This window comes from Perna viridis, chromosome 11, assembly GCF_037379345.1.
Source record: "Perna viridis isolate PV_CMFRI_1.1 ecotype Kerala chromosome 11, ASM3737934v1, whole genome shotgun sequence".
Classification (NCBI taxonomy): Eukaryota; Metazoa; Mollusca; class Bivalvia; order Mytilida; family Mytilidae; genus Perna; species Perna viridis.
The window spans coordinates 34,848,332-34,876,240 of NC_142455.1; the positions used below are offsets into that span (position 1 = coordinate 34,848,332).

The 27,909-nt window shown below is 33.0% G+C and overlaps 1 protein-coding gene across 8 annotated transcripts in view; it reads left to right on the plus strand.

Annotated features, from left to right (window-relative positions):
• The window catches only part of LOC148603865 (embryonic protein UVS.2-like), a 36,996-nt gene extending 19,171 nt beyond the window's left edge, over nucleotides 1–17,825 (plus strand). For 3 of the 8 annotated variants that reach the window (XM_088551345.1, XM_088551350.1, XM_088551349.1), the window contains 7 exons: nucleotides 5,959–6,201; nucleotides 8,256–8,368; nucleotides 9,585–9,764; nucleotides 10,768–10,858; nucleotides 11,234–11,361; nucleotides 15,106–15,252; nucleotides 17,452–17,825. In XM_088551345.1, coding sequence (XP_088407471.1) covers nucleotides 6,041–6,201; nucleotides 8,256–8,368; nucleotides 9,585–9,764; nucleotides 10,768–10,858; nucleotides 11,234–11,361; nucleotides 15,106–15,252; nucleotides 17,452–17,774 — 1,143 coding nt within the window. In that variant the 5' untranslated portion in view covers nucleotides 5,959–6,040 and the 3' untranslated portion in view covers nucleotides 17,775–17,825. Of the gene's footprint in view, nucleotides 1–891; nucleotides 1,076–5,946; nucleotides 6,202–8,255; nucleotides 8,369–9,584; nucleotides 9,765–10,767; nucleotides 10,859–11,233; nucleotides 11,362–15,105; nucleotides 15,253–15,544; nucleotides 15,607–17,451 lie in introns of those variants that run through there. The other 5 variants (XM_088551347.1, XM_088551351.1, XM_088551352.1 and 2 more) reach the window with 4 other exon arrangements.
• Nucleotides 17,826–27,909: the final 10,084 nt, after the last annotated feature.

The window sequence follows — 27,909 nt, forward strand, 5'->3', positions numbered from 1 at the left end:
CGTATATATGTGAATGATCATACACGAAATTGTCCACACATTTTAAATGTCAATACATGTAAATATCAACGCATCTATAATGTGTATATACGTGACTGTCCAAATACGTAAATGCTCATACATATACATGTCTATATATGTAAATATCATCCATGCATGTAAACGTCCTTTCCATGCTGTGAATGTCCATATATGAAAATATCTTACATGTGATTGTTCATATATATGATGTCCATACATGTGTTCGTCCATACATGTAAATGTTCATACATTTGAACGTCCATATATTTATATGAATAAGTGAATGTAGTGTACCACAACAACACCTATTTGCCTTTAGATATATTTTTTTTAAATTGCAGGTTTCAATGTATTTATTAATTAAGTAACGACTCTATAAAACTCTGTTGGTGTATTCTAAAAATTTCAATTTTGCATGATTTTAAAATAATAAATGGAAAGACACATGAACCATGTTGATTTTCTGATTAAATATAAAAAAAAATCAATTAATTGTTGAAAAAGAACAAAGCACGTCATTAAATAGAAAAGCATTAGCATAAATGTGTTGATATACGCATTATCAATGGTTAAAACGTTTAAGTTGTATTTGGTAAACACACGATTCATTAAGTCTATGGAACATGATACGAAAGAGTTGACACCTATAAAAGTTTATAGGGCTTCAATGATTTACTCTAATATTTTTGTACAGTTCTACCATTTTATCATTCTTCCAAATCTACGTTTTTACTGAAATGTTTTATTGCTTAATTTACAAATAAATATTAAAGGTTAAAAAGAATCATATTTTACAAATTACTATAACTTCAATATGATGGATAATTTCCATCTGTTTATTCGTTTGAAACGTACAGAACTTTAAACACAATTTACTTGTCGTACGTCATTTGTAATTTGGAAAGTTTTCAAGTGCACATTTTAAACAGTTGTCAGTTTAAAACTTTGCGTTTAAGTTAAAAATTGAAATTTCGTAGTACACTCTGCATGGATTAGAAAATGGAAAATCTTGATTAGGTTTGGACATTAATCAAATATTGCCTGTAAAAGAAAGGTTTGTTTTTATATATGTAGTCATTAGATATTTCATCATTTGTTACCTCTGGTGTGTATACTTAGTATAACAAGACAGATAACAATGTTAACTAACCGAATCCATAAAATCCAAAGCAGAGGCAACTGGACTAGAATGTGTGGGCGCTCAAGTGATTGCAATTTTCTTCCCTAAATAATTAACCAAAAATCTAGATCATCTATTTGGGGAACCCCTTGTAACCACCCATGTCATATATACGGAAAACTTTACGTCCGTCAATTATATATATATGTTCCAATTGAATCAAATGAAAAGAAAAAAATTGCAAGATATTAAAAGTCACTTTCCTAAATCCACAATATTTGAAATTTGGACGTTTAATAATGCCACGACATAATACAAGAATGTTTGGTTTACTTTTGCCCGGGCGCCATGCCAAATGTACCCAGAAAATTAGAAAAAAAACGAAACAATCTGAATAGATTTTTGTTTAACAGATTTCACCCGAGGTTAATACATGGATGATGTCTTTTCTAAAATGCATTAACGCATGTGGGTGCAATTTTGCAATCAAAACAAAAACCAAATTTTACTTACCATCACTATTAAGTTTATTTTTTTCTGAAGTGTTTGTCATGTTTGTTATATTTATTTCAACAATTTCATAGATATTAAAGTCCATCAAATTATATCCAGAGGACAACAACTTTACATACGGGCAAAGTTGGCAATTAAATGAAATATACAAGATGATCACAAGATTAAATGAAAAAACCTAAAATCGACTATGGGACAGGAAATAATATGTCATAATAAAAACAGTACATTCGTTTCATGTTATTTTTTTTTCCAGATAAGAACCGAATGTAATGAATGTATGCACACCTCATCAAAGACCAAAACATGTTTTAGTATTTTTTACATACTGAGTAGTGATAATCTTGTCTGAAATTGACTAAATTTGACGATGGATCCATATACATTTTAAATATTTTTTTTTTACAAAATGCATAATATTTAATAGGCTCGCTTTGCTCGCATATAAACATTTGTAATACAAATTTAAATATTACAATAGATTACTATGTTTTCATGCCTTTGTTCCATTGTAGATACGGTGAATGGTCATACTTGAAATAGTCAATAGTATCATTCGTTTACATATATTTATACACAAGATTAAAAGTAACATTAAATCAGAGACTGCTCATGTAGTATACAACGTCTTGTATATTCATCTTCTTGTCATTTAAAATTTCAAGTTATAATTTTATTCAGCTTTATTACCCATCCTTTATATATATACGATAAAATCATATAAAATTGAAAGTCTGTTCAGTCGAACGACACCATGACATCAGATTTGAAAACATCTTTTCATGTTTAACATGCGGATAAACTTACTGTGATAATGATATCAATCATAGTTGATAACGTACGGTATAGTGCATCGATATTGTATCACATGAATGCTAACTACCTACGGGGGAAGTATAGAGTCGACATGCTCATTCATTATACCACATAACATAGCAGGGAGGAATATCTTCATTCGATCAAATAATATACATTTTGATTAAAGCTATTCAAAATGACATTTATATTGTGGCAGAATTGAATTATTGATTTTGATTACTACATTTTAGCGTTATATTGAGAAATATTGAACCTTTAATTTCAATCGTTGCCTTTAAAACACTTGTGTTTGTATATTTACTGTCTATCAAAACAATATATACGATTTATGTTTGCACATCGTTGAAAGATGATGAGCTTAAGTGCAATTTATGGAGTATTTTCTGCTGTGTATAATATATTCAATTAAATGTATTTTAAATGATCACTTTGATTTTGTGTGATTAGCTGTAACTCAAAAATACTATGTTTTGACGAACTGCAAATGCAAGAATATCACATAAAGATGACGCATTCGTAGCGTAGATATATTCTAAGCAACCTCAAAAGTTTCTTCCGCTACAATTTCTCGTATGTTGGCCATAATGACAAGGCAAAGCATTTACGTCCGGACTGTTTTAACTGATTATGTCACAAAATGAAGCACTGCAGATATAATGATGCTACATATAAAGATATATTTTGATTTTACATTTACAATTTAAATGAAATTGTGTATTTTTTTAAATTTGTTTACAACTGTTGCACATATTAACACATGAAACTTAGTACCTACACCAATTCGTTCTATTGACTGTCAATTTTGTTAAATTATACATTTTTCTTTAAACCATGACCAAATTTAGTAATGAAACAATGCAGATGGTTTTTTTTTAGACTTTTTGCGACTTAGAAGAGGAAACATTGTTCAAATCACTATGTACATCAATGGTGAACAATAATTTGATTAAATGACTTATAACAATTATGCGTGTCCGTTTCTCGTTTAAAACATGTATCTTATATGCTATTTCCCTTGTTAAAAGTATAAATCGGTGTAAATCGCTTTCAACAGAAATTTGGTTTTGATATCAATCTTTATATAACAAATGTGTAATAAAACTTACTTTGAAGTCAGATTTAATCAGTTACATGCATTTCATATTACTAAGTAATTATTGAATTTAGTCATGATTAGGAAGTACGAAGAAGTCAATGTAATTTGTAGCGCAGTAGAATATGTCACCTGATTATAAGCAATTCGACTTTAATATGTATATCTTTTAAATTCCTTACAAATATAACGCGAACAAACATCAACACAAACAGACAAACAATCCTTTGGGAAACGTTATAACTCTATTTATTTAGAATGGATGTATGATATTAATCCGATCTGAATGTGTTTTTGTTAGTGGTTACTTGTATCAACATATATTGATAAAATTGGTGTTAAATAGTTCATTTTGCTCATGTATTTTTTTCACATTTGTGTTTTTTTGTCGTGGTTGCTACACATCTGTGCGGAATAAGTGTTAATAAAACATATAAAAAAACTTTAAGATTAAGTTCAATATTTTTAATTGGGCGATTTTTGAATACAAATACCTGGGGATAGTTTAATACTTGTTTTCAGTACGTATGTTGTCATTTTATGATTTTTAAAATTCAAATCAAACACAAATAAATATGTATTGGCATATCTTAAAAACACAATGAGTTTTGTTTGTTCATTCTTTCTTTATAATATAGACTTTCTCGTCAAAATAATCATATTGTCCACCTTTCAAAATATAGAACATAAATTAGTCTCTCTTTAAATCGGTAAATGAGAATCGGATGTTAATTACTGGTGAACAATTGTTAGAACTATTTATGTGGAAAAACTACTTATTGAACATATGTGATTATAAATACAAACACAAAGAAAAAAATAAATTCATAATGTGATTATGTTTGTTTCCCTATAACTGGATGCCATGTCTACATAAGTGTTGGAAATAATATGAAATGTGCTTACATTTTACCAAAATGAAATCTTTCTAATAACAAAATTAAAAAAAAATCAAAATAGAATATTCAGTGTCATTGCTTCGTAAACAGCCGTAAGTAAAAAATGAAAAAAAAGGTATGTAAATGAAACCCAACTGTAATTCTTTTTATATCAAAGAACTATGATGCAACATAAAACTATTGAAAAAAACGCATACTCCTCATGTCAGTGGTATAGTGTTACATGTAGTGCGTGAATTTGTGTGAACATTGGCCAAAGCAGACATCATTTTGTTCGAGCGTGTTATTAATCATTATTCATGGAATAACTTTTCTTTATATAGTGATAAATATCTAATATTTCTGAAGTATTACTGTATAGATACATGTATGTATAAATCTTTTTTAATCAATTCTTTGTGTTCTTTTAAGCAAACAATGATCAATGAATTACAATTTTCACTCAGTCCCGTAAATTGTCAGATGAGTCGATTGGCAAAATGATGATGTATTGTTTTGTTTTTGTCAAGAGAATCAAATGAAATAATCACAAAAGTTATACATATGTATTGAATATAAACACTGCTACGGTCATATTTCACACTTCAGCTAAGTACATTACCGGTCAGTTACCATTACTACACAGCTGGGACTTTGATAGAACATTAAAATTTAATTGAGATAAAGTTATTCAATACAGATCCTTGACCTTAAATCGTTTCAAGTGCGACAAAGTTTGGTACTAGTCACTTGTATACCATGTATACAGTCCCTTTCTGTTTCTGATAAACCTTTACTATTGGCAACTATTGATATGCATAGGTTCGTTCTTTATGTGGGTATTTGACTAATTCTGTTCTGCTCAAAAGATAAGCAATGTCCTGTTCCGACATTTTATTTTGTTCACTAAACGATAAGCAAGCAATATGAAAAGCGACATTTGGAACGTCTCCGAATTTTTCCCAGGACGTACTACTAATTACTGTTTTCCCACTATTTTGTTTTTGATATGATATGCAGTGATTCGGACTTTTACTTTTGCCTAGAGTTTATCAGTTCGGTATTTAATCGTTTTGCCCTTTATCCTTTCAAACAGGCAAATGTGTAACACATTTAAATGAATTAGAATTTAAAGTATTCTGATTATATAACGCATCGGCTGTATGAAACCAAACGAATATATATACCTATGAACTTATAAATATATATAATGTTGTACATATATTTGAATGAAATACTTGATTTCGTCAGTGTTTCATTATTATGATTCTTAAATTTCTTTTTAAATTTCAACAGTTCGTATGACGCCAAATGACTGCAGTTTAATCTGTTAATTTATTTTGCATTATATTGATGACCCAATCTTTATTATAAATAATTATTATTTAGATAAGCAAATGCGTATTAAAAGATCAACATATCCTGGCATTTGATGGTGTAATCTATTTTAAATCTTTTTTTGTAATTTTGCTATTTTTCCATTTGTCTGACTATACAAACAGTTCTGTTGGTAGAGTACCTTTATGTGTATGGTATTAAAGCCTGAATTGTAACAATGCCGCAACACCAGCACGACACAGGTGCCCTGCAGCTTACATGACTATGGAAATCTTGCAATATATTCTGTTATGTGTACCACTAGTGTGTTCATTGATGAGTGATGTGACCGGACAATGTTCGGGTAGTGCTCAAACCCTAAGTGTTGGGTACTCTGCTATAACCATTACCCCACCGGGATATCCAAATGGATACGCACCGTGAGTATACATGTAATTAAAACAAACGGCTTGCAACGGACAATGTTCGTGACAAACATTGTAAGTGTAATTGTATTATATCAGGCGTTCTATTGGATAGGCAGATAACATCTTATCAACACATATTTTACTTAAATTTATTTTGTCTGTCATGTTTTGTTCAATTCTTCGTTCATCATTAGAAATATCAAGAGTAAAAAAGTAATGACCAGGAATGTAATATGGCTATTTAATAATTGAATCGTCGATACTTGTAAAAACAATCAATTAAAGATAACAAAAGTCTCCTTAATCACATACATGTGCTTAATTAACTAAGTTAAAACTGACAATTAAAATAAAACCTATAGTACAATTGCGGCAGGCAATTAACGTTTAACCAAGATTCAATTTGGCTTTATTTTCAGCAGCAGACAAAGGCCATGACATGGTTTTTTTCGTAAAACACATTACATCTAATGTTAAAAACAAAACAATTCTTAATATCGTATATGTACGGGATTTTTGTTCTCCACAAAAATCTATACAAACAACGCTTCATAGCTGGATCTGCATAACGTGCCACCAAAACGTTTTCAAATATTTTTGCTTCTATACTCACAGCTGTAAAAGATGGTCTCCAATCCTACCACGACGCATATCACTCCTGTGGAGGTATTAATTCAATGTGGATCATGAAAAATTGGAAAGATTTTCTGGAAACCCTCAATTCCAGATCATTATCAGAATACAATAGCATGAAATCCTATGATTGTTCAACTCTTTAAGCTTCTATTCCCCATACCCAGTTACAAACATTATATAACGTTGTTTCTCCAACAAAAACATCTTCCAAATATACTGACAACATGCTTGTCCACTGTGGAGGACGCATTTTTCAACAAACGGTCGACATTCTGTCCTTCTACTACTGTCCCATTCCTTCACTTTGATTAGGCTACCTAATCCAAAAGAAGGAGCATCGTTTAGCCTGACCCTTTGATTTCAGTATTTCAGTATCCGCTACATCTAGATCACGTATTATCATTAAACAATCCTGCAATGTAGATTCTGGGATTTTATACAACGCCCCTACCCCAAAGAACAGTGATGACGGATACTACATACACTGTGAGGTCTTATATCTTGAACTACACTTAGAGATCGATGAAAAATTATTGACTAAATTATACGACAAACGCGATTACTTTTCATTTGGTGTTGTCAACTTTTCTGTCATCTGTGGCATCACACCTGCGAATGGAAATTTCATATCAATACTTGCCAAAGCTTTCCATGACCATGTATACTTTTAGTACCGCACTTGACTTCTATCAATTAGGATTTTATATCAGGGTTATGTTGCTTCCAGATTGAATTCATCACTACAGAAGTTTTACAGTCGTTAACATGGTGGATCGTTACGGTATATCCATCTGCACCATAAGAACCAATTTGTTTAAGTGTCATAGTTTTCCTTTCCTCGTTTGTCTACCCGGACTTGACTTTTTATAAGCAGTTCGATGGATGTTTCTAGCTAAAGCAGAAGGCGCTTAACCTATCGGTGCACCTGGTCAATGTTCCCAGTTTAGAATTTTGGTTCCTGTCATAATTCTATAATATTCTGTAACACTGAGTTCGAATTTATCTATGACGTCTACAGCATTATACTTATTTTAAATGTATCTTGCTTAAGTGAGTGTAGTGTTTGACACGAGTCGAGAAGCTGATTGTTGTTGTTAGATTATAACCGCCAACATGACGGATGCTGCTGGCGGAGCAGGACATGCTTTCCCTTCATTAGCACAGAATATCACTCCCGTTTTATGTGGGAGTTCATATTACTGGTGCTTTAGTTTTTAGTGTGACCTGTTGTTTCCCTTATCTTTAGTTTTATGTGTTATCATTTTTATCGATTTAATACTCTGTATACGTAGATCGTCTACATTTCATGCGTTCAGGATTAGGCAATTTTTTGGATTTGATGCATTTGAACCATTCCTATGCTGTGTTTCGGTCTTTTTTGCCTGTAAATGATTTTTTTAGGACACTAATACTTTTTCGTTCGGTTTCAGAAATCAAAATTGTATTTGGGTAGTAACTACTTCAATCAATGGAAAGAGCACTCTATTCCGAGTAACCGATATAACTTTGAACTGTGCAGGTGATGCAATTAATGTATATGATGGTAAGATGTCAACTCTCTTCTTGAATATTCATATTTGTTTCCATTGTACTCTCAAAAATCGCTTCATATTACTCTTAATATCACAAAATATTTTCTTCTATTCATGACATCAACTGATAAAAGCCAGCATTTGTCAAGGAGTCTTAATAATCTCACGATCTTCTCTCTTACTTTGCAACCGATATCATAGTAAAGTACCATTTGGCCGATGGTTATCCTATTTTTATAGAAATAAGATGAAGATAAACCATAGAAATTGATAACATTGTTGCAATGGTTGTAATACATAAAAGAAACATTAAGCCATCGGGATTTATTCAGAATTCACATAATAAGAACAAAAGAAAAACTTTTTGGACTTTCAGGACGAGCGTGAGTAAAGCTAACATTTCTGACATTATGAAATCTGTTCAATCAGAAAAGAAGTCATATATGTATTGTTCGTGGTGATTTTGGCAATTTATAAGTTGTGACGTTACTCTGGAAGTAGCATAACTTTGATTTTAGTCGATATCCCCTAGACTTTTGGCAAGAAAGCATCTTTAATATATAAACTATTGAACATACTTGTTCTTTATATGCAGAAATTGACACGATAAAAAAAATAATTTGCTTTTAAAGGATCATTCTTATAGTTTTCTGATGTGTTTCGTATATAATTTTTGCAAAACTATTGTTGAAGGCATGCGCAGTCTTTTATCATAGAACCTTATAGTGGAACATAATAAAAACATAAAAGAAGCAAATATTTTTTTCTTTTGTATTTTATTCAGATAATGTACTGTTTCCTGGCCTTAAAGTTAAAATTCTTATCTGAAAAATGGCATTATAACCAAGTTGGCTTTACAAGACTGAAAGATTAATCAAGATAAAATAATACATGTAAAGTTAACAATATTATATGAGTAACTCGGATTCTACTAAAACAGGAAGCATGGACCAGGTCCACCTGTAGAGTAAGCGTTCTCTGCTTTTCTAGAAGCAGCCGCCGAGTTGCTCATAAAGTCCAGGGTAGACGGAAAAGGAAATACGAGGTACTCGCATATAGAAAAGAAATTTTGTTTATTAAATGAATTAATTATTTTTTTAAACATTAATTCGGTTTTGGTAGATAAAGTTATTTATATTTCCATAAAAATTTGGAATCGTGCGTTCTTTAATCGCAAATGTATTTTAGTCATAACACATTATTGTTACATATTTCTGTGATTTAAAGGAACGTCAACTGCTGGGACCCAGGTCCATACTAATGAATGTGCATCCGGGTCATCAGCACGAACGTTACCATACGAAGTAGCAGCTTCCGGTAATATATATTTGGTATTTACATCGGACGCTTCTTCCTCAGCGTCAGAAAAAGGCTTTAAGACGTACATAATATCTGCTGATGATTTTTGTAAGTATTTATTTGGAATTTAAAGTTAATAAATGTTTCGATGATACCTTCACTTAACATGCAAGCTACTGGTACTTAATCGTGCATCAATGTTAAATGTGTAAGGAACTGATATTTTCATCTTCTTTTTTTCAAATGATGTTCACTTTCATTTTTTGTTACCAATGTCAATAAGTACTTTTCAGTTAGCTTCATTATAATGAAAATAAACCACTTATCGACAATATATGTTGATCAAATATAGATGATCTTAAGCTTGGAGAAAAAAATATTGTTTTCTATGCTTGAAACCGGAGATAGCAAAATCATGTTTTTCACTCTTCGTTTATGGATGAAGTAGCAGTCCAGCTAAGATTCACCCAATAAGTGATACATAGTTGGAAAGCCTACATATTTTCATATTGATAGTTTGTTTTAAAATGCACAAGTAAGAAGAAAACACTTATTGCTTTTCATAGAAATCCTGGTCATAAGAGATAAAACCACAATATATATATATAATGCACTGTAAAAATCAGAATTAAGGGAGATAATTCAGTAAATGACACTGAAATACAATAGGAAATTTTTGGTTTTCAATATGGATTGTCTTCTAAGAGGAATCAGATGTGAATGAATGTTGATACATTTTATTATATAGACCAACATAACAACTTAATAACAAAAATGTGTAGCCTTTTAAAGTTTCACATAATACAGAATTTGCATGATTCTTACAAAGACTGCTATTTAATATCTTTTAAGCAAAATATATCAAAAGTGTAGATTTATGTACGTGCGTATTAAGTACGAATATTAATGATTAGTCACTGAATAAAGAATTACACACAGAAAGGATAAACTATGGTTGTTTAGAATCAGCCACCGTATTGTTAAGCTATATAATACGAATTGTCAGGAATGTTACTTATTGTCCAGTTTTTGTGTGTCTTGATATATTGAACTTGGAAATGTGATTTCAATATATTTATCTACAAAAAGTATTGTATTTGTAATACTTTAGCTGGATCAGGATGTTCTGCAGCACAGTCCTTAACAGCAACATCGACGGAACAGTATTTATCTAGTCCTAGTTTCCCGTCAGCTTATGCGTTGTATGTAAATATTGAATATAGTTTGGCTAGTTAAATTTTTTGCTTCTTCAATGGTGTAATTTCTAATATTCCCCCGTTTGCCATACATTATTGACAATGTTTTGCAGTCTGTTTGCATATACATCAATTGTTTGATTTTAGTGTATTGTTTTCGGTCTATAACTAAACAAACTTCGAGATTTCGATAATATGACATCAGGATGAAATATTACGATTTGGAAAAATGAGCACCATGAAACATTATATATTTTTCAGTCACATCGCATTGTCCGAGGATAAATTTCATACAGTTCTTCGAGCAATCCAATATGCATGAATTTTTCATCGTTTCTGTCTTAGACAAATGATAATTGAGAGGCTTGTTTTCATTGTCAGAAACCAGAATTGCGAATGGACAATAACAACATCCAGTAGTAACGCTAATGTTTACATACAGATAAAATTTCTGGATGTAGAATACGTCGCTGATTGTACCTATGATTACCTAGACATTACAGAATCAGGTAAGATAATGAATGAAAATCACATCATTAATAAAAATGATAGAAGTTAGTAGCTTACGTTTTCAAAAACAAATGAGAATTTGTTTTGTCTAAAAAAAGTTCAAAGAGCGCGCCATAAATACCAAGTCATGACCATTTGCTACCAATGAACAGCGATGAAAATCAGTAGTGAAAACAGAACAGTAGATATGAATAATATTTTTAAAGTAAAATTACAAAGTACTAAATACAAAAATGTTTATCAAAGCCATGGCGTTCTAGATAAGTCCTGAAGGGGAAGGGGCGTCAAGTTTCAGATAAAATAATAATTTATAAGTAAAACTGGAAAAAAAATAATTTATAGAAATTATGAAAATCAATTACATAGAATATGTTTGTCAGAAACAAAGTTTGTTTAAATAAGAAATGAATACCGAAAGTAAAACTTTTAAATGCAGCGTATCAGACAAATGTTCGAATAAACCTTGTAAAAATAATGGAAAACTATGCCCTTATGCAACGATGGCGTCTTAAGAATCTTTGACATGCCTTAACTGAAAAATATAATCACTAAGTGTAAGGGAATCTGGTATATCACTGCACAAGAAAAGGAATATTATAATCGTCTCGTTGTCATATATTTTTGTACTCTCTTCAAATTCGTAGCAAAGGTCTGAAAATAACGGAGAAAAAGCTATGTTAATAGTCGGTTGCAAAAATGTAAAATCGTAGCCTTAAATAAAACGTGAGAATCTTGTTGTTAATTGGTTTGTGGATTCATTTGTGAATTTCATTTTAATGGCATGAGACAGGTTTTTAATAAGCTGTACATAATGTTGTAGAGTCAAAAATTGAAATATAGTAAACCTCAGCGAAAGAACGATATTAATGATCATATAAAAGATCTTCGGAGTTTTTTTTAAATCTATTTATAATCAATATTCCTACACGAGTAAACCATTTTTCAGATTTTTTGTTTTCCTTCCTTCACTACGGACAAAATCTTGGTGAGCCCCCAATACGCAACTCGTTAAATGAAAAAGCAGATTATCTCGCTATGGACCATTCCTTTTATCTGTTTTACTGATGTCATTACTATTTTTAAGGAGTTCAAATTGCCAGTGATTCCGTTTTTTTGGTTTAATGCTTTGTTTTCGTTATCTTTAGTTATTATTTGTAATATAATTCATTCTGTTCGCTTTATTGTGTGTAGATCGATTTTGTTTCACGTTCAGGCAATGTTTTTAATGTTTTACCCATTTTATGTATCCCACGGCTTGTATCTCGGTATTTTGCTGACATTCACTGTGTTTTGCTTTGTATTTCACGTTTGTTTTACCGCACAGAATGATATGCCTGTTTGTCAATTTAAATATAGTTTTCATGCACGCGCTTATAATTCTCCTTTCATAGGCCGTGAGGTCTTCAATTTTGAAACGAATGAAGATTTTAAGTAGGTCAATGAGTGCCAAGGCTACATCAGTTTTTAAAGAACCCGATGTAGCAAAAACATTGTCTACTATACATGACAAATATGTTGTCGTACCAGCAGACGAAGCCCAAAACAACATTGTTTTTGCCTGCAAAACGTTTTACATCCATTGTTTATCATCAGAGGTAGACGTAGAAAATAGTAGCAGTGATAAGACCTATACTGCAACCACACTCTCCAAAGAAGAGATTCTGGAAAAACATAAATCTGTGCTATCCTCTTTTGATATCTCTACCAAGGACGATGATTGGTATTTACCGTCTGTGTACTGGATTTATAAACTCTACAAGAATCCATAAAAACAACGTTTCATAGCTGGATCTGCAAAATGTACCACCAAACCTCTTTCAAAACTTTTAACCTCTATACTCACAACTGTCAAAGAGGGTCTGCAGTCCTACCACAACAACTGTTACTCGGTAGTGGTATTAATTCAATGTGGATCCTGAAAAATTCAGAAGATCTTTTGAAGACAGTCAGTTCAAGACTACTATCAGAATATAATATCATTAAAACGTATGCTTTTTCAACACTGTATACTTCTATTTTCCCAGATACAAATATATGGTTCTTTGTCGAGATTCCTCATACTTTGTACGAAACAATTCCATATCATCTTCACAATATAAAGAGGAAGATGTTAACAAAATGCTGGAATTTTTAATTGACAACTTATCCAGTGTGGAGGACGCGTTTTTCACATTTGTTACTTTGTATGTATGATTTTAGTTACTTTATGTTCTTTGTTGTGTATATCTGTTTTCCATGTCTGGTCTTTGTCCCTGGATTGCATTATTTTGATTACCGCTATAACCTTGGTTCCCTTAATTACTCTTTAAACAAACGGTGGGCATTCCAATGGTGTTTCTTTACTTGCTGACCTATTCATTCACTCTTATGAGGCTGACTATATAGTTGATCTGATCAGATAGAAAGACTATCGTTTGGCTAGATCCTTCAATCTCAGTTTCCGCAATTTAGATGACGTATTATCTTTACACAATCCTATCTTCGGGGATTTGATACGTCGCGTCTACCCTAAATAACTTGAGATAAAGGATACTACAGGCTCTGTGAAGTCGGCCTCATATCTTGACTTAGAAATCGATGGCAAAGGAAAACTATTGACCAAACGTTACGACAAACGTGATGACTTTTCATTCAGAATTGTCAACTTTCCTGTCATCTGTGGCAACATTCCTTCAGCACTTACGTATGGAGGGTTCATGTCACAACTCATGTTATGCCAGAGCTTGCCGAAACTACGCAGACTTTTTGTATCGCCCTTGAATTCTAACAAATAGGCTGCTGGAACAGGGCTGTTTTGCTAAGTTTTATGGACTTGTGGATCGTTACGGTGTATCCATATGCGCCATGAAAACTGATTTGTTCAACGTGTCTTAGTTTTTCATTCCTCTTTCGTCTACCTAGGACTTTTTTTCTATAAGCAACTCGGTGTTTTTTTTTGGAAAAGCAGAGGACGCTTATCACACCAGGGCATCTGGTCAATGCTCCCAGTTTTTAGTGGAGCCCGAGTTGCCCATTTGCTTTTGTTACTGTGTATGTATGATTTTAGTTACTTCATTTTCGATGTTGTGTATGTTTGTTTTCCATGACTGGTCTTTGTCCCTGGATTACATTCTCTTGATTACCACTATAACCTTGGTTCCCTTGATTATTCTTTTACATTGTTACTCTGCACTACATGATAATAATATAGAAATAAATACTATTACATTGTAAACAGATGCCTTCCTCGCAAAGCTTACTTTAATATTGGTAAGAAATAACCCTTTAAGTTTTTTTTATAATGTTAACAGCTTCAATTACATAGCTTTTTCTTAAACAAATCAGTCAAGTGTTTCTAATTCAGAAACACTAAAGACCACATAACCAGTCTTCGTGTTTTTTTGGCTGTTTCACTCATGAAATCAAATTTACAAAAAACATGTATGAAATGGGCACTTGTCAAGCATTGTTGTTCTTGATTTTGTTGATTTATATGGTAAATGAATGTATGTTATTCTCCAGAATACAGATTTGTATGCAGAAATTATTAAAGTTCCGTACAATTATAGCGTGTGTAGTTCAAAATTGACTTCTACCTCTGTTGACATCGTATGAATGTTTTGTACTGTGGATCAGTACTAAAATAGTATGTTAGAAATTATGATTACTATTAGTACTGCTTATGAATCACCTGATTTAAAAAATAAAAGGGTGTCAAGTAATATTTCAGTTCGTCTACAGAATACAAACATTTTATTTTGTAGGGAGTTCAATAGTGAAACTATGTAGGGACGACGACTGGGAACCAACAGAAACATATACAAGTACTGGGTCTTCATTCACATTAAGTTTTAGATCAGACGGATACACAGCATCAAAACGTGGGTTTCTTTTGTCTTACAAAGAAATTGGTAAGAGTAATAATAAGCAAAGGTAAAATAAAACAAAACTGTTCAAATTACAATACCATCCAGAATTGACATACATTAGTGTTAAATGATAACATTTGATCTTCAGGTCATTTTTCAAAAAATAAATGTAATATTTTTCATTTTGGCTATGCTACAAAGTATCGATTGAATCTTACAAAGTTTTTGGCTAGTATCATGGATGGTTTAAAAAACACAAGTCTATCTTTTTTCAGGCCCTACGTCATTAAAATTCCCATCATTACATGCATTGTTCCTAAAATTATTTTTGTAGATAATTTGACAAGTAACGACACATTATCATCGAACGCAACATGAAATCAAATGCTTCACAAAGTACGATCCATAATGTCGCTTTTTTTCTCGCTTTCTATGTGTACTGCTGGCAGAAAAGGTGCATATTTAACATTCTTTATTAGTAAGGCTTCATGTATCAGAAACTAAGGCATGTGCTAGCTTCAAAGTATGATATTCGAATAAGCTAATTGCGTTTCAATTACATAAATTCTTCATAAATAACACTAGGTATTTTCTAAAATTACGAGGCCACTTATTTTTAATACTTCCACGTTCCAGTTCAATGTGTGCCAAGAAAGTGAACAACATATTATCTAGTTTGTTTGTTTGTTTGTTTTTTGTTTGTTTTTTTTTGTTTTCGTCGTCCATATTTAGTTTAGTCTCAAATGCTAGTTATACCCTTATTAAAACATCATGATTATTTTAAAAGAATTCTCCACTAAACAATGACTCCCAAGTAATTGTTTGATTAAGTTTTCTATATTATTTTCCATTTGTTTTTGCAAAAGAAGTATGAGAGCTTTTACTTTTCGCTACCCCCGTGCAGGTCCGGGTGTTAAAAGAATAGGCCTGCAGCAGCCCTAAGCTTGTCGTAAAAGGCGACTAAATAGTGCTCAGAAACATAGCCGGGGGCTAGGCGCTCTGCCCACAGAGCAACTGGGATGTGTGCCCCAGGTGGTGGAATGGGGTACCCCTGGCGTGTTACATGCTGGGGTTGTCAGGCAATAATACGGAAAACCTGACCGCAAACCATAGTGGTGCACCGTGTTCCTCGCACGTTAAAGAACCCTGCTGTGGTATTCGATAGGAGTAGGAACCTTTGCGCTCCGCCACAGGAGGCTAAATTGCCCGACCTTACCCATCCCCCTTATTCCAGTGGCAATCAAAATATGTCGACCCTATTATCCTTGTGACCCATCCTTTTTTTTCATCCATTTCATGTTCATTGTCTGAATATAGCTGAAATATTGCTGCTCGGACGTTAAACTCCAACAAGCAAACAAACAAAAACTTTTCGCTACGACATTCCGATACTTAATTTTGTAAAGATTTTCCATGATCTTTTGAATTTGTCTGTTCTACCATTTTAAAATTATTTATTTTCTTTAGATTCTGATATTTTGCTGAAATGTTCGATAGCACCGAAGTGTGAACTGTATTTGACGGTTCCCATCCGTGACTCTTTTCGAGGAGCTGCATTTCTGTTGCTAGACTCTTACCGGAATTTTCGCACTTGCATAATAACGTGTGTCGCTAGTTAAGCAGGACAGCAGATGTCACTAATGTTTTTTCGTCTTAGTTCATAATGCAAAAGTTTTTTGTATGATCTTCAATTTTTATGTTATCTGTTTTGTTTAGGTCAGAAAACTGGATAACGAGAATGGGTTTGGTGAATATGTAAAAAAAAAAACAACCATGTAGATTGTATTTGTTTCTTGTTTTTACGTTTAAAGTCATGTTTTGGGATTTTGACATATTCAAATCGTTCCATTGCTGACGCTTTGGTATTTTTTTGCTTATCTGTACCAGAAAACTTGTGGATTACAACGTACGCCGATGACGGGGGTTTCAAAGTGCAGGCGAACTTACATAGAGTGGTTTTAAGTGAAAACATTTAATTTATCTTAACCAACCGGCCATTATATCATACCAAAGCAAAATAAAAAAAAAGTAAAGCAGTAACACAATTGCAAAAAAATGGTAAAATAATGCTGTGTAATTTCAATTTCAAATTACTGCTTGCACTCCCGTTTTTCTATTAACGGTATTTTTATATATTGTTCAGTTTGTTAGATCATTTGGAAATTGTATTCTCACACCAAAATGACGATCTGCATGTTCAGCAAATGTGATACAAACACAAATTGTTTTCTTTTTTTCTAGATGGAACATCAGCTGCATCAAAATCAGATGAATCAACTAGACTTTCTTCCGGGGAAATAACTGCTATATCACTTGGAGTATCAGCAGCTGTATTCTTGGGTGTTGGACTTGTATATCATTTTGGTGTTAAGCCAAAATCAAATGCGATTATAGATAAACCACAACAGAAGGTGGCGGATCAAACGAACAACAATAATAAAACCAATGAAGTGTATGATACACGTTTTATATATGCCTACCCTGAAAAAGAACAAATTGTTCACAAATTATTTTTCAAAGACAGTTTTCATGATATCATCAGGGAAAGAGATTACTACAACTGATTCTATGAACATTGCTTAATGAAATCAATTACTCATCATTTTAAATATTATTTGTTAAAATTGAAATAAAGGGAAACGAAATATCAAACATCTTTGTCAAGATATGAGAAAAAAACATGATAGTCTAATTTCTTACTTCTATAACGTCCCAATTTATTTAATCATAACATTAGATAACTTTACTATATCAGTAGTTGATCTTATATTTTTATAATAGAACATACTCTCCTATTTCTTGGTAGTCTGTTCCTCTATATTATGTTTGTATTAATCTCTTTCTTCTGATTGATATTTAGAATATCCCTTTTTCCTTCTGTACATTTAGTAAGGTTGGACTTAACAACCTCCTATTTTTGTTAATACTCTAAAACCTGTATGGCTCAAAATCGTAAAAATGACGTAACTGAAGTATTACATTAGTGATTGATCAAAAACCCATATTTACAGATAATTGTCCATGGCATGACATTGATAAACACATATTAAAATACTGCAAACGTGACCTGAATGAAGAGTAATCAAAAGAATAAGTAAGAAGAAAAAAACTTAATTCTTTTAAAAACCGAATTATATGCATATAATATCCGGCCAGCCCTGCCTTTTTCTTATCCTAACGTTGAAAATATTAAAAGTCTCATAAATTAGCAAAATATAAATATTATTTGTACGTTACTGTAATGCATATCTTGAGAGATTGTTCTGAAAGAGATGTCATTAGTTTGTGGCTGGACGGCCGACCTGCGCTGTAGTAGGTAGTGAGATTTAAATAGCCAGTTAATTGTCTTGGCTCAAGGATTAATTCTTTAGCCAAATTGATTTTTCGCTGGCGGGTTAGGGTTCGATTCTCGGTGGCAGAGTCTAATTTTTTGGATCAAATAATGCCCTCCCGTTACAAGTTAAGCCGTCCATTAAAATACACTTTATATTTCAAACAAAGGTTTTTTTGCTATAAAACATAATTTTATTAAGAAGAAAAAGTGACAAAACAAAAAATAAATCAATAAAACAAAAAACAAAAAAAACTAAAAACATAAAATTAAAAAAAAAAACAACCAAAAAAAAAAAAAAAACAAAAACAAAAACAAAAACAACAAAAACGAAATTGCTTTTTTGTTTTAATTCTTTACGTCCATTGGTTCTAAATCTGGATTTTATTATCGAACTACTTCTTCGAGAAATACAGTCCCAAAATTTCAAAAAAAAAAATAACTACTAATATGTTTTATAAAAAATGTCAAAAAGTATCACTTGCGTTATTGCTTTTTTTTTTTAAATAAAGTGCTTATGATTGGCAACATAAATGCAAACAAAATAAGAAGGTTCGCTTGAATGACGCAGCTTTAGCTGACATCGCCACGTGCAGGTCCGGGTGTTAAAAGAATAGGCCTGCAGAAGCGCTAAGCTTGTCGTAAAAGGCGACTAAATAGTGCTCAGAACCCTAGCCGGGGGCTAGGGCGCTCTGCCCACAGAGCAACTGGGATGTGTGCCCCAGGTGGTGGAATGGGGTACCCCTGGCGTGTTACATGATGGGGTTGTCAGGTTATAATACGAAAAAACCTGACTGCAAACCATAGTGGTGCTCCGTGTTGGGAAAAATGCCACGGTCCTCGCACGTTAAAGATCCCTACTGTGGTATTCTCCCGGAGTAGAAACCATAGGGCTCCGCCACAGGTAGGCTAAATTGCCCTACCCTACCCATCTCTCCCTATCTCTGGCAATCAAAATTTGTCGACCCCTTTTTCCTTGTGTTCCATCCCTTTTTCGTTCCATCATCATTTCATGTTCATTTTGTCATCAATTTCATGTTCATCGTCTTAGTGCTGAAATATTGCTGCTCGGACGTCAAACCTCAACAAACAAACAAACAATTTAAATGACATCATATCTTTAATAAATGTATGAATATGTATGAATACAGGATATGTTTGTTTAAGCACGAGGTTATTAGACTATTTCATTTTTGACATATAATGACGCACTGACTTGAGAAGAGTGTTAGCATTACTCGATAATAAATAATTCTTATGAAAATAACACACACACACACACACATACCGGTAATCAAAAGAATATAATTCAAGGACAAAGACCCGACATGGAAAACAGACATACTGTAAATAAAATCATACATACAAAGTAACAAAAGCAAATGAGCAACTCGGACTCCACTAAAAACTGGAAGCATGGACCAGGTGCACCGATAGAGTAATCGTCCTCTGTTTTTCTAGAAACACCCGCCGAGTTGCTCATAAAAAAGGTCAAGTCCGGGGTAGACTAACGAGGAAAGGAAAACTATGACCCGTTGAATAAATCAGTTTTCATCGTGCAGATGGATACACCATAACGATCAACGAGTTCATGATGACGACCATAAAACTTCTGTAGTGATGACTTCAATCTTGTAGTAACATAACCCTGTTCCAGAAGCCTATTTGTTAGAGTTCTAGTGCGATACAAAAAGTCTGCGAAGTTTCGGCAAGCTCTGGCATAACTTTTGAGTTGTAATATGAACACTCCATACGCTGGTGCTGAAGGGATGTTGCCACAGATGAAAGGAAAGTTGACAATTCTGAATGAAAAGTCATCACGTTTGTCGTAAAGTTTGGTCAATAGTTTTCCTTTGCCATCGATTTCTAAGTGTAGGTCAAGACATGAGGCTGACTTCACAGTGTCTGTTTTATCCTTTATCTCAAATTCTTTTGGGTAGATGCGATGTATCAAATCCCCGAAATTAGGCTTGTTTAAATATAATACGTCATTTATATAGCGGAAACTGAGATTAAAGGATCTAGCCAAAATATATTCTTTCTTTCTGATCAAATCAGCCATAAAGTCAGCCTCATAAGAGTGATGCAATAGGTCTGTAAGTAAAGTAGCACAATTTGTTCCCATTGGAATGGCGACCGTTTGTTGAAAAACACGTCCACCACACCGGAAAAAAATATGTTGTCGATTAAAATTTCCAGCATTTTGTAAACATCTTCCTCTATATATTTGAAAGATGATTTTGAATTATTTCTATCAAAGTATGAGGAATCTCTATCAAGAACTATATATTTGTATCTAGGTGTACCATCTGTTTTGGAAAAACAACGATGTATAATGTTAATAGGTGAGCAAGTAGTTGAGCACAATTTGTTCCAATTGGAATGCCGACCGTTTCTTAAAAAAACGCGTTCACTTCACTGAACAAATATGTTGTCGATAAATAAAATCAGCATTTCAAAAAAAAGTTACTTGAAAGATGATTTTGAATTATTCTTTTACAAATTATAAGAAATTTCTATCAAGAACTATATATTTGTATCTATGTGCACTACTTTTTTGCAGAAACAACGATGTATAATGCTTTGAGTCGGGTTTTTGACTGAGTATGGGGAACAGAAGTATACAGTGTTGAACAGTCATATGTTTTAATGCTGTTATATTCAGAAAATAGTCTTGAACTATTTGTTTCCAAAAAGATCTTTCGAATTTTTCAGGATCCACATTGAATTAATACCACTGCGGGAGTAAAACGTTTTGTGGTAGGACTGCAGACTCTCTTTGACAGTTGTGAGTAGAGAATTTAAAAGTTTTGAAAGAGGTTTGGTGGTACAATTTGCAGATCCAGCTATGAAACGTTGTTTGTATGGATTATTGTGGAGTTTAGGAATCCAGTACATAGATGGTAAATACCAATCATCGTCCTTGGTATAGAGACCAAAAGAGGATAGCACATATTTATGGTTTTCCACAATCTCTTCTTTGGAGGGTGTGGTTACAGTATAGGTCTTATCACTGCTACTATATTCTACGTCTACCTCTGATATTAAACATTGGATGTAAAACGTTTTGCAGACAAAAACAATGTTGTTTTGTCTGCTGATACGACAATATATTTGTCATGTATAGCAGACAATGTTTTTGCTACATCGGGGTCGTTAAAAACTGATGTAAGCTTGGCACACATTGACCTACTTGAAACTTTCATTCGTTTCAAAATTGCCTTTTACCACTCTGACAGAGATTCAATGTCTTTTTTTTCTCGTTTTATCCATTTTCTTGCATATTCCTCGACGACATCCATAAGAAATTTAAAGTTATAATTCCAATTTATGGAGCGTGGTTCACGGTACTTGGGACCTTTAGACCTTTAAGGATATTACGCAAAGATTCGGTTGCGATGATGGTTAAATCTCCCGTAACGACGTGACCACAAGGACCATATTTGAATGGAGAGCTTTTGCAAGAACAGTCAGGTGGTTTAACCTTGAAGTCCTTAATCTCGAGGTTCTGCAATAGCCTTTCATAATTGAAAATTTTGAATGCAATGGGTGAAGTATAGGAATATGAAATAATTGGTATGGATTTGTCTTTGAAATATGGGGGAATTTGTTGGTAACGGTTTTGTGATGGAGGATGTTAGCCAAATTAATTGCGTCTATACCTTTGTTGACAAACGGTAGTGGAAGAAATGATCGTTTTTCTTCATCTTGACGTTTTACACAAATTGGTTTAAACAGTCTGTGAAAACCAATATCCAAAATGATGGCAACAAGTCCGTATAATGATGAGGTGGTGTCAGAAACAGGCGTGTCAAGACCTGTTTTGTAAAGGGAGTGTAGTAGAGTGAGAGGTATAGAATAAAGTGTGGTTCTAATGTGATGAAGTGCAAGAGGTTTTTGTATGAAAGGAAGGAGACCATCTATGGAGACATCATGTAACTTATGTGACGTATAGTGGCGATGGCCATGACTCCTTTCCCGTCTTGGAGTTTTGTCAAATAAATTCATCACATTTATGCTATTGTTATATTGGCTTGAAAGGTTTCCTACACTTTTGATGTTGTCATTGCATCCGTTAGGTATTGCAGTACCTAGTCTGCGTATCTAGTACTCCTCTCTTTCCCTACGATAGTTTATCTTAAGGAATCTGCCAACCAGCAAAATTAATGGGTATCGGATCGTCGAGTCATGACGATACAGGACAAAAAAAAATGATTTAAGTCTAAAGGATTGTACAACGATACCGATAAAGATGTTAATACATATAAAGTGCAAATTCAGTCAATATATGACCTTCTTCAGTGCCTTAAATAAACTGAGTGTGTACGGAAGTAAATTGTCTGTGAAGACAACTCACTACCTAAACAGGTGAATACCTGTGACGTATAAAATTTTATTGACAATTAACAGAGATATTAACATTGTGTTATAGAGACATGTTGTATGTTGATCTTGAACACTGAACTAACTAAAAATATACTGTAGTTTAAGGAACTTCAAATTAGCAAGAACTTAATGTTTTTTGTAAAACACGGAGTTTTTTTATCCAAAATCCCTCCCGCTTCACTCACTGTAGATCGCTCCAGGCCGTGTTTTGTTCCACGATGAAGATTTTCACTTTGTTGAAATCATCGAGGCAGTGGTTTGGTAATCTGAAGTGTTGACACTAGGAGTAAAGTCTTTTTTTAGGTCGCTCCTGCGACCGTTCAAGCGCTTGTGAAAAGGCTGTTTAGATTCACCAACATATTGAAAGCCACAGATGGGACAGTGGAGCAAATATATTACATTAGCACTATTGGAGTGCACGTTACTAAATATTTTGTAGTGTTTCCCCGTGACTCTGCTGGTGAATGATGACGAGTGGTGCATTTGGTTGCAACATTTGCATCTTTTGTTACCACAGGAGCGACTCTCGCCAGGAGTAAAGTTGGGCTTAGATATTTAAGCCTTCACAAGCAGACTACGCAAACTGTCTGGTAGTCTGAAAGCAATCATAGGTGGTTCGGGAAAGACTGGATAAAGTTGAGTTTCTCTCGACAGGGGCCCAGTGCTCACGAATGGTATTGTGTTTTTTTGTAAGGCAGGGGTGGTATGTTAGAACACAAGGGGTTCTTTACATTTTTTCTTTGCCTTGTACTGTAACAGACTACTTCTTGGCATATTGTGATTTTTTGGAACCCTTCTTTGATGGTCTTGTATCTATATTCCCTTTTCTTATATTGTTCTTCAGTTGACCTAGACTATTTTTTAAGGATTCGTCATTTAAACAAATGCGCCGCATTAGCCTAAGAGCTTGATTAAATGGTATACTCTTAGGATGGATGATAGCTTTTAGGCATAAGATATTGATATGTGTCAGTTGGTTGGCGTATAGATCCGTGGAGAGCTCTCCCCCGATAAGGTGCTGGAGGTATCGAGGAATGAGATGTAAGTAGCAGATGCTTCGTGAGTGAACTGAATTGAAATATGTTGATTGTTGGCACGTGCGATGCAATTGTTTAGTTCTTCTTTGTCATGTGTCCACGTCATATCCACGTCGTCAATAAACCTATACCAGGACAGAGGTTTTTCTACAAAGGATTCAAGTAGTTCTTTTTCAAATTTTCCCATGAAAATGTTGGCATAAGATTGAGTCATTTTGGTACCTATAACTGTGCCATTTATTTGTAAATAATGGTCTACATTAAAAGTAAAATTGCTCTTTTTTTTAAACCATTGTGAGTAAAGTGAATAAGCAGTCAGTAGGTGGAATTTTGACCTCCCGAGAGTCCCATACTTTTCTACAAGCCTCGGTACCATCAGAGTGAGGATATATATATATATATATAATCAAGTCTTAACTACACTCGATCTCTAGAATCGATGCGAGGTTGAAAATTTGCGATGCAAATTTGATTGCTTCCTCAGCGGGATTATAACCTTTTTCTTCCATGGCAACATCGCCTGCACTAAGTCCAACGCTCTAGACCACGAGACCAACCATGCTATATAAATGTTGCTTTCGTTAATCAAGTGACACTCCCTCGTAAGTAAATCTAGAGCGCGAACATTAGCACATGATGTAACTGGATAGGACAACCTCTGATGGAATATAATACAAATACAGTCACACAAAGTATGTAATACATATAGGAAGTCCTATGGAGTGAGGTAACTCTACTATCTTACTTGCTAGTAAATTACTATTAACACACATATCATGCACGGCGAGGATAAACATAGTATGTGGATACAAGAATACATACATATATATAATCAAGACCTAACTACACCACATCTCTAGAATCGTTGCGAGGTTATATAATATTGCAAATAACGTGCATCCCCTCCTAAAATTTACACACGAGATATCTGATCAACAAATATAATTTCTAGATGTACTGGTTTATATAGGAGAACGGTTTAAGAATAACAAAACACCGGGTATCAATTTATATCGTAAACCCACAGTCAACTTCCAATACTTATAAAAATCATCCCACCCAACCTCTGTCTTCGAAGGATTCATAATTGGGGAGTAATACGATTCATTAGAAAATCAACGCAGAGATAGAACTATTCAAGAACAAACTTTACCAAAGGGTTTACAATTTGGATGAAAGTAATCCATGGATACTAAACACGCTTGAGAATCTTGAATAAAAAAACACGTTAGAGTATAAAACTAAAAATGAGAGATGATCTTCGTTTTAGCTACATGTACTTAATTCAATCCATTGTTTAAACAAAAAAGATGTTTGAAAAAAACACTGGCATTTCACTGCAAATGACAAAGAAGCACATGCATTATTTCCCAGACCCCCGATAATAGCTTACAGAAAAAAAACGAAATTATAAAAAAATATCTAACCTCCTCAAAATTATAGACACTCACAGAAAATGGAAAATTAAATAAATATTCAGGTAAAAACAGATTCACCGGGTGTAGTAATCTCGGTCAAAGTAAAATATATTTGACTCTATTGATATGAAATCCTGGAGTACCTGATGAGAATGTACGGCCTTGGTCATCTTGAGGTAAATGATATCGAAACACAAATTGCTACTTCTTATGTGTACATTGAACATTACTTAGGGAATAACTTTAAGTCTAACATTTTGACATATTTTTCAAGTTATGCCACCTGATCGTCTTTTCAAAATCTAGCCAGGTATTTAGACGTGGACTAAATCATGACTTTTAGTTTCAGATAAACATACAATGTCATAATTCTAAATCAGATTAAAAAAAACCTGGCCGTGCTCAACGTAGAATAACCGCAAATACGTTTCATTTTTTGTGTGAAAAAAGTTTGAAAGCTTGAAAGCATCCTCGAAATGTATGTAAAAATACTAATCAGATCAAATGACGAATATGTGCACTGCAACTGTGTAAGTTACAATCAGGAAACCAAACAAATAAAACAAACAAACAAACAAACAAACAAAACAAAAAAAAAAGAATTATTCTTTTGATTATATTTGCATTCATGTTTCAATTTGAATTTTTCACCTAATTATTATTACCAATTTTAGTGACAATATGAATTTGAAAAGTCCTATGATCAGTAAACCAATAATTTTGATCAGTGTACAAGAGAAACCAGTCAGTACTTTATCGTGTAGAGAGACAAATACAATTACGAAGTGTTATCGTTAAGCTGAGAGTTGCTTGACATAACAGAAATATATTAATGTTTCTAAATGAAAATTAACAAAATTCTTACCTAACCATGGTAACCAATTATATTATAGTAGATGACGTAGTGTACGTTGTTAACATTATTACACATGTAACCTAATGGAAATGCATCATGTCTCTTTTTCGCCACACAAATAATGCTTAAGGTTACATAAATGAACAAAATGACAGACACATCCAACACCGGCATTTATAAAACGAAAGAATACTTTAATTGCAAACGACTTTTTAATGATTTCATTCAATGACACGGAATGATATCTGTTTTTTCAATATAATAAATACGTAACAAATCACCATCATCATCACTAAATTGAAATAAGTCGCTAGAACTAATGCATTTACAAAATAATCATTATTGAAAATGTTTTTTTTGTAACACAAGTGATAAACAATCTTAACTGTCATAACAAAATGTCGGTAAATGAAGAAAAAGTGTGTCCTGATCCATTGCGATGCGATCCATATTTGTTCCCAAGTATAGTTTGATTTCAACCCGGTTCAAACTTAATCCTATTCGTTTTTACGTTTAAGTCATGAGAATGCTCTGAATAAAAAAAAATAGAAAATGATACACATTTCCTTACAATAAAGGATCAATTACCGTTTAAGTAGATAACTCCTATTTCTGTCATATCAGAAAACATGGCTAATTTATTATTATTATTATCACGGGCTTTCAAAATAACTTAACTGTTTTGATGATAACTATGCTAATTGTTGGTCCTTCATTTGCATTTGAACAAAATTATGGGTAATGGTTGTCTTGCTAAGAACTCTTGTTGCATTTTATGGGATTATGATCTCACCGATATATTATGTGCGTAATACCACCACTAATACTCACTTAATCATCGTAGATTTTTATCATTTTTAAACAGCATATACGTTCCCTTAAAACACGCAGGAATTGAAATTTCTCCCCATTTATCATTTTCCAAACACAAATACACTATATTTCCATTCACAATTGTCTCATTAATTTCATCTGATACCTAAACTTCGGTTTTGTTTGTATCTGAACTTGCCACATATGATTGTAATCACGCCTAAATACTTTAACTCCGCCGCATTTGTCACTCTGTATGTCTTTTTTGCTTTCGCGCTCAGGTTTCTGTGTGTTGCTGACGTGCATTGGGGAAAATATTTGAATTGAAATACCTGTGTATAATGTTGTTTAGGGATCAGTTACAAGCCTGTCCTGTGTTGTGACGGTTTCATTGTCGTTCATTGAAGACCAATGAGTGGACTTGAACATTTTTCATCCGGATGAGGTTGTTTGCTCGTCGATATATCAACCATATCCATGATCGTTATTCTACTTGATTTATCATTTTTAGACATTTAAATTTAAAAAAATAGTAAGGAATTATTCTGTTTTAAATATATTAATTCAAAATGTCTTCATCCTAATTGAAATGACCATCAGTTGTTTTCGTTTGTTAGACCTTATTACCAAAGAAATCTCAATTTTAAGAATGTAACATTAAAAGCCATACAAGTCCGTTTATGTAATACTTAAAATTGTCGTCAAACTGTTTGTGTAATTAGTTTTATAAACTATAATAAATTAGCTTCCTTTCTTTGAAATTTGAACTTCTTTCATCGATGAATGTGAGCTCTCAATGTTCATAGAATAATATATTATACATTTCTACCATACTTTCAAGGTTATATTTAGTTTACT